The following is a 7,659-nucleotide window of genomic DNA, read 5'->3' on the forward strand; positions in this document are numbered from 1 at the left end:
CATTCGAACTTTTGGCACTTCTTTAGCACGTTGAAGAAGGGTATGCACTTGTCCGTGGATCGTGAGATGAAGCGGCTTAAAGCAGCTACCTTTCCGGTCAGGCTCTGCACATCTTTATGTTTTTTGGGGGATGGCATGCTTAGGAGAGCCTGGATTTTTTCCGGATTTGCCTCAATCCCCCTTTGACTGACGATGAAGCCCAGGAACTTTCCTGATTTGACCCCAAAAGTGCATTTCTTTGGGTTGAGCTTCATGCCGTATCTTCGGACAACTTCGAAGCATTCTTCTAAGTCGTTTGCATGGCTGTTGCATGCTTTGGATTTGACGAGCATGTCGTCCACGTAAACCTCCATGTTTCGCCCCAGGAGGCCTTTAAACATCCGGTTAACCATTCTTTGATAGGTTGCTCCGGCGTTTTTCAGTCTGAAGGGCATGACTAGGTAACAGTATACCCCCTTATCGGTCCTGAAGCTAGTGCACTCCTGGTCTGCCGTATGCATTTTTATTTGGTTGTACCCAGCATAGGCGTCCATGAAGGATAGCAATTTGAATCCAGAAGTGGCGTCTACCATCTGGTCGATCTTGGGCAGCGGGAAGCAGTCCTTTGGACAAGCTTTGTTTAGATCGGTGAAATCTATACAAACTCGCCAAGTTCCGTTCGGCTTGGGCACCAGGACCGGATTAGCCAGCCAATCTGGATAGTATACGTCGCGGATCATGCCGTTAGTCAAAAGCTTGTCCACCTCTTTCTCTAGAGCTTCGGCTTTCACCGAATTGAGTGGGCGTCGCTTCTGCTGGACGGGAGGCATGTCCGGATTGACGTTGAGTACGTGGGTGATGACATGAGGGCTTATGCCAATCATGTCTTCTTGGCGCCATGCAAAGATGTCGATGGCGCCCTTCAGTGTTTTTATTATTTTTTCTTTTTCCTCCGGATCTAGGTTCTTTCCTAGCCGGAGTACTTTAGTGGAGTTGATGTCGCACACTGATACTTCTTCGACGTCCTCCATTGGTTCCACAATTCTTTCGGACCCCACACGGGGGTCCAACTCATCCTCCTCAGCCACTTCTGGCTCAGCTGACTCCCGGACCATTAGCACGGGCAGGTGGGTTGCGACATTGTAACATTGTCTTGCTTCCCCCTGGTTTCCCCTCACAGTTTCGATTTCGGCCTCCCGGGTAGGGAACTTTAGGCACAGGTGCCAAATCGATGTGACTGCGCCAAAGTCCACCAAGGCCGGTCGGCCGAGGATCGCGTTGTAGGCTGTCGGACAGTCCACCACTACGAAGGTGCAGTATTTGAATGTGCTCTGGGGGGTGTCCGGGCACAAGGTGACTGGGAGCCTTACTTTTCCCATTGGGATAAGAGTCGTCCCGTTAAACCCTGTGAGCTAGGACCCACTGGGTTATTGGTCCCGGTCTGTTAAGCCTATCGCGGTGAAGGCTTCTTTGAAGAGTAAGTTCACGGAACTTCCATTGTCAATTAAGACTCTGGCCACCACTTTATTCGCGATGGGGGTCTCTATGACCAACGGGTCATGATGAGGGAAGCGCACCGTCTTGGCGTCTTCTTCCGTGAACGTGATGGGTTGGTCCATCAACCGGGGCCTTTGAGCTGGGAGTTGAGTAACTTCCCACACCTCATTGTGTTTCGCGGCCCCGGCGTATCGCTTAAGCTCCTTGCGAGTAGTCCCTCTGATATGGGGACCTCCGGAGATCATGGCTACCCTCCCATTAGGCCGGGGCAGCAGACCGGGGATATGTTGGGCGTCGCCCGTGGGAGCAGCTGGAGCTAATACTCCTGCTGTACCCCCCGGTGTTCCCTGAGGCATACCCACAGTCGCCTGACACGGATTGAGGTGGGGCAACCTGTTCTTGATCCACTCGTAGAGGTGGCCTAATCGGATTATATTTTCGATCTCGTCTTTGAGATTCTTACATTCATTGGTGCTATGACCAATGTCGTTGTGGTACTCGCATCTCTTGCTCGGATCTCTCCGGGAGCTATCTTTGTACAACGGTTGTGGTCTCCGGTAATGTGTATTTTGCCTAGTAGCAAAGTATACACGCTCTTGAGAGTCCGACAACTCCGTGTATTGAGTATACTGGGGGGTGTACCCCTTTTTCTGGCGCTTCTCTCCCGTCCGGGTGCTGCCTTTGGAGGATCTTTTACTCCTCGAACCCTGGGAAGGGCCTGTCAGGCTAGCAGCCGGAGCAGAGTGTGAAGGAGCTTGTCCATTCACTCCGGACGGGTTGCCAAAATGGGATGATGCCGGTGCCAAGGCTTGGCCTTGGCTATATCCGGGGGTAGCAGAGAATTGTATGCCACTTGCTTGTGGAGTTGTGGTCGGGGCAGTACCCGAGGGCGATACTCCGGGCATGTACCCTGCTATTCCGGTGGGATAGTATCCTCCATAAGCCACGATTTGGGTTTCTTCAAGGTTGATATATTTTTGGACTCTCTTCTGGAAGTCCTGGAGGCTTGCAGCTCCTTCTTACTGCATCTCATTCCAGAAAGGAGTCCCAGTACGGATGCCTGCTTGGAGAAGTGCAAGCTGTTGTCCGTCGTCAACTTTCTTGGTTTTCGAGGCTTCCTCTCGGAACCTCTTTATGTAATTCTTCAAGGTCTCGGTGGGCAGTTGCTTGATATTAGTCAAGGCACTGACCTCCAGATTAACCTTTCTTGCGGCGACAAACTGTCTCCGGAAGTTGGTCTGTAGTTTGTTGCAACAGCCCACGGATCCTGGTGTTGCAAATTAAAAGTATACTGAATACAATATATTAATTTTAAGAAATCTTGATTATCTAACGACAAATTTTTCTCAAACTAATCCAAAAATAAACTAAAAATTATTCGACTTTAATGTCTGTTGACCGAGATTTTCGGCAACTAATAAAATATTATAAAATTATTGAGTTTTAAGAAAGTGAGAGAAGGATTTTTACGTGGTTGGGGTGTTAACGAGCCTTAGTCCACGAGTCTTTGTTATTTATGGATGTATTTAATACAGATATTATACTTGGGAGAATTTCACCATTATAAATACAGAGAATGTTCTTGGTGAGTATTTACTCTACTTGCTCATATGCAGCCCAAGATTCTCGATCCCATTTAATGAGCTTTGAGGGGGTATTTATAGTGTTTTTGGTGGGGTAATCCCTAGAATTGTCCTTACAAGTGTATCTGTAAGTATCCATAAAGTTGGGTATTCCCAATGAATATACCATGGGTAATGCATGGTCAAATCCTTAGGTGTTGTAGGGTTTTTATGTGGAATGTTGATTGATGTGACTTATGGATTTCTCATAAACCATTTTATTTTTAATAATAAACCATTTTATTTTTAATATAAATAAAAAGTCACCCATGAATTTCTCATAAACCAAAAATTCTGTTATATGAATATTTTATAATTCATACAGCTCAGTATCTATCTGTGTGTGCTCCCGAAGAAAAGCTTCAAGTCAACAACTTGACAAAAGCTATAAGCTTTATACCATCCATCCATTACTACTCTTCTCTCCCTTCCAACCAAACTAAACTAAAATTAAATATATCCAACAAATCAAAATTCAATGCAAATTAATCAAAATTCTGCCACACTTCGGTTGAGGAGGAGTAGTAGCTCGTATCCAGATCTAAGGCAAGAATCGGTTTGGGATGATAACAGAGACGATCAGAAGTTTCAGTTCCTATTCTTTGATGATTTCGATATCAAGAAGTACCGCCAAACGGTGTCGTTTGATCATCGACATCGATCAAGGCAACGAAGCAAAGTTGAAGAAGATGAAATTAAAGAAGTTCCAGTTGATACTTTTGTTGTTCGTCCTTCTACGCCCCCTAAGTCGCCGGCTCCTCCTCCTCCTCCTCCGCCGCCTCCGAGAAGAACAGAGAAAGTGGAGAAGCTAGACGAAAATTGTGAGGGTGATAGAGAATTCACTAAAGCTCGATCTCCACCACCTACGCCTCCTCCTCTTCCTGCTCTGCCGCCTCCACCTGCGAAACCGAAGAATCATTTGATATGGAGAAGAACGTATCAATTAGGTGAGTGGACAGAGATGGTGGAGAAGCCAGATGAAAATGGTGATAGAGAATCACTGCAACAAACTCAAGTTTTAGGGGCAACAAATTTAGAGGCCTCAAACAATTATAACATTGTGTAGCTCCTTAAAAAATCTGTTTTTTTTTTTTTTTAATTTGTAAACAATTATGGGCAACGAAATGTCGCCAGTGTCGCCCCTAAAAGTATTAGGGGACACATTTAATAACTTGAAAAATATTTGTTGTATTTTCGCGGGATTTTTCTCGTTTATAACTTTAGGAGTATGCTTTATTAATTTTTTTTTTCTTATTTAATCTGATTTTCTCTTTTTTAAAAAAAATATTTGAGTTTATTAAGTAAAAAACTGAAATTAATTTGTATTTTTTTTCACAGAGGATTATTGTCAAAAGCTTTAGGTTATTAAGGCCTTTTGGTTTTTTTTTTTTATTTGTAGAATACTTATTTTGTGCTATGTATATGTTAACAAAAAAATAGAATGTGTTGTGAATGAGTAATAAAGCTTCCATACACTTATATATTTTTTTTTTGAGCTTTGTGATGAGTTATTTTATTCAGATCACATATTATTGATTATTAATAATAATTTTTTAATCTCAATAGTTTTCATACTTTTTAAAATGTATATGAAAAATAAAATAAAATAAAATATTATATATTTAGATGATTGTAGATTTATAGCATCTTCAAAAAATATGCTCTAAAAGTATTATTTTTGGCGCGAAATATTAGAAGTGATTTTTGAAGAGTGATATGTCGCCTCGCCTCTGATAGCTATCTATTAGGCACAATTTTTTGTAGTATTAGAATGCCCAATTTCACTGTAGTGAATTCACTAAAGCTCGATCTCCACCACCTATGCCTCCTCCTCCTCCCAGACCTCCGCCGTCACCGGCACGGATTCGGCTGAATCAGAAGAAACTAGAAAGAATACAGAGCAATGTGAAAAGAGAAATAACCATGGCTATAACTTCGCTGTATAATCAGAGAAAGAGGAAGAAGAAGCAGAGAATTGCGAAAAATAATTACGATTTTTCCACTCCGTCTTCTCCAACTTAACAGCTACAGTCTCATTACACGAAAGTACCTCCGCCACCACCTCCTCCGCCGTTCAAAATGCCGGAGTTCAAGTACTTGGTTAGTGGAGACTTCGTTAAAATTAAAAGCGCTCAAAGCTCTCGCTGCGACTCCCCTGATCCAATGGACGAGGCTGTATCATCGTCAATTACCGAAGAAGAATCAGAATCAGTCAACATGATCAACGGTGGAGATGGACTTGGGTCAGTGTTTTGCCCTAGCCCAGACGTACTGACATCAAGGTCGGCACTTTCATTGAAAGGTTGTAGTTGTACGATGGGTGGAGGCTTGAGAAGATTATAAACTCGATCAAGGGAAAACGAAAGCTGTGAAATTGGCAATTATCCTCAACCTCAAGTTGTTTGCTTATGGGGCTTTTGCTTTCTTTGAAGGGACATACAGAAACATCTAATAAACATAATATATTATAAAATAGAAAATAATAGTACTATTATGATATATGTTGTTGGAAGAAGAGTGTAAAGAAATAGGCTCTGATTTTGGGGTCTCTTTTCATCTTTGTATTTTGGAGCATTTTCTTGCATATAGAAAGGATGACAAAGTTTTTGAATTTGCATTGGAGTGTCGTTTGGAAGCTTCATGAGTGTGAACAGTGCATATATAGATATGTATTATGTACGTAGAAGAGGGACATTATGCTCTAACTGTGTGTATTCTTTTTATTCCCACATATTAGAGCTTGTTGTTATTATAGAATGAAAAAGAATAAGAGTATTGGGTTGATGATATTGATAGGGAGAATTATGGTTTGGTCTCCAATTGTGTTTCGTAAAGTATGTATGAGATTCTTCAGCTGAATTTGTTCGATGATATGAAAAATTGGTACATATTAGATTACCAAAGCTCATAAAATTTTTTATTTTAAAAAAAAATAAAGAAACATGGTCTTGTATGTTGCAGTTATGTGATAGAAGAAAAAAAATAATAAGAGTGCAAAATAATTTTGTCATGATTTCTTTAGAATACGTCACTTAATATTACTTTGCTTTGAGCCTTTTTTGCTAAATTTACTTTGCTTTAGTTAATTGCCCAAAATAAAATAAAAATTACTAAATTATTGCTAAATCGCCATATTTTTCATCTTTTAGTACATGTAATAAAAGAAAGGTAATAATTTTTTTTTTTTGAAAGTAAAGACCCAAGGAGTTACAAAGGAAAAGGATAAGGGTTTTGGCTATTCCAACACCATGTGTTATCTAACCCTATGGACATTTGTGCCAAATTATGAGCTGCTGTATTCCCTTGCCTTCGAGTGTGGTGAAGGGTTACAGTGGGGAGCAAAGATAACATCCGTCGAATAGCGTTGATTATGGTTCCATAGCCTGAAAGATTATCATCAGTTGATTGTAAATCAGTGAGTAGGTTTTTGCAGTCCACTTCTATATGATCAATGTTAATTCCATTGTGAAGGCTCCATTTAAGACCTTCCCACAAAACTCAGCCTTCTGCTGCTTTTGGTTGCAGCTGTCCCGAGCGACTGAAGGATGTTGCTGCAATTACTTTTCTAGTGGAGTCACGAACTATAACCCCACCTCCTGTTTTATTCTGGTGGGTAGACACTGCAGCATCAGCATTGAGTTTGAGAGTTCCCATAGGTGGTGGTTCCCATGTCAAATTATTAAGATCTGTGGTAGATTGGGGCTGCATCGTACGCTTGTCTTGAGCTGCTTGATAAAAGTCAAAGTAATCCTGGGCTTCTTGTTCAATGCGCAGTGGATGTGAGTCATGGTTCCTAAATACAGCCGCATTCATGCCATTACAACACTTCCATAACATACAAAGAAATAGGTTAAAAGAACCTGCTGAAAAATTAAGCTGCATGTATAAAATGATATCCAACATGTGCAAGTGTTTAGTATCCTTTATGGAAGATCTAAAAGACGTACCTGACCAAGCCTTCTTCATATTCTTGCACTCAAACAAAGCACGTTGTACCGACTCATAACAAAGATGACATCTAGGACAAATAGGAGAGTTAAGACAGTGCCTATGATAAAGATTTTCAGCAGTAGGAATGGAGTTCTGAGCAAGCCTAAAGATGAAGTGCCTAATCTTAGGAGGGATTGGAAGACTCCAGAGGGATTTCCACTAACGGGTAAGGGTTCCCATGTCTGAAGAGGAAGGTTGTGTTGAGTTTATGGATCGTTTTGCAACATGGTAGCCGGTTTTAACAGAATAGTGGCCTGAAGGGGTGTGCTGCCAGAAGTAGGAATCCGGCTGGGAGTTATCAGGGGGAGGGAGGGACAGAATGTCATTTATAATGTCCTGCTGGAAATGTGTTTGCAACAAGGGTATATTCCAATCTCCACTGGGTAGAAGGAGATCAGAAACATGAACTAGGGAATGTGGGATTGGGGTGGGGATAAATCGATGGTTTAGGATTCAAGGATCAAACAGAATCTTAGTAGTAGTCCCATTCCCAATTATTTTGCAAAGGCCTATTATGAGAAGAGATTTGCCCCAATGAATACTGTGCCAGACATATGATGGAGAGTGCCCC

At 41.8% G+C, this 7,659-nt stretch overlaps 1 protein-coding gene across 1 annotated transcript; it reads left to right on the top strand.

The window, feature by feature from the left end:
* Positions 1 to 3,576: 3,576 nt before the first annotated feature.
* Positions 3,577 to 5,441, top strand: LOC133030341 (formin-like protein 14). Its single transcript, XM_061103019.1, has 3 exons — positions 3,577 to 4,160; positions 4,889 to 5,003; positions 5,124 to 5,441. Exons 1-3 carry the CDS (start codon positions 3,577 to 3,579, stop codon positions 5,439 to 5,441), a joined length of 1,017 nt encoding a protein of 338 aa, XP_060959002.1.
* The last annotated feature ends 2,218 nt before the right edge of the window (positions 5,442 to 7,659 follow it).

Source organism: Cannabis sativa, chromosome 1 (genome assembly GCF_029168945.1).
Source record: "Cannabis sativa cultivar Pink pepper isolate KNU-18-1 chromosome 1, ASM2916894v1, whole genome shotgun sequence".
In the NCBI taxonomy this organism is placed as follows: domain Eukaryota; kingdom Viridiplantae; phylum Streptophyta; class Magnoliopsida; order Rosales; family Cannabaceae; genus Cannabis; species Cannabis sativa.

Bases quoted from the DNA above. Each gene is read 5' to 3' on its own strand.
- LOC133030341 (XM_061103019.1), top strand. From the start codon at position 3,577: ATGCAAATTAATCAAAATTCTGCCACACTTCGGTTGAGGAGGAGTAGT. The intron at 4,161-4,888 runs GTAGCTCCTTAA...ATTTCACTGTAG, and splicing joins TCAAACAATTATAACATTGT to TGAATTCACTAAAGCTCGAT. The intron at 5,004-5,123 runs GTGAAAAGAGAA...CCAACTTAACAG, and splicing joins TAGAAAGAATACAGAGCAAT to CTACAGTCTCATTACACGAA.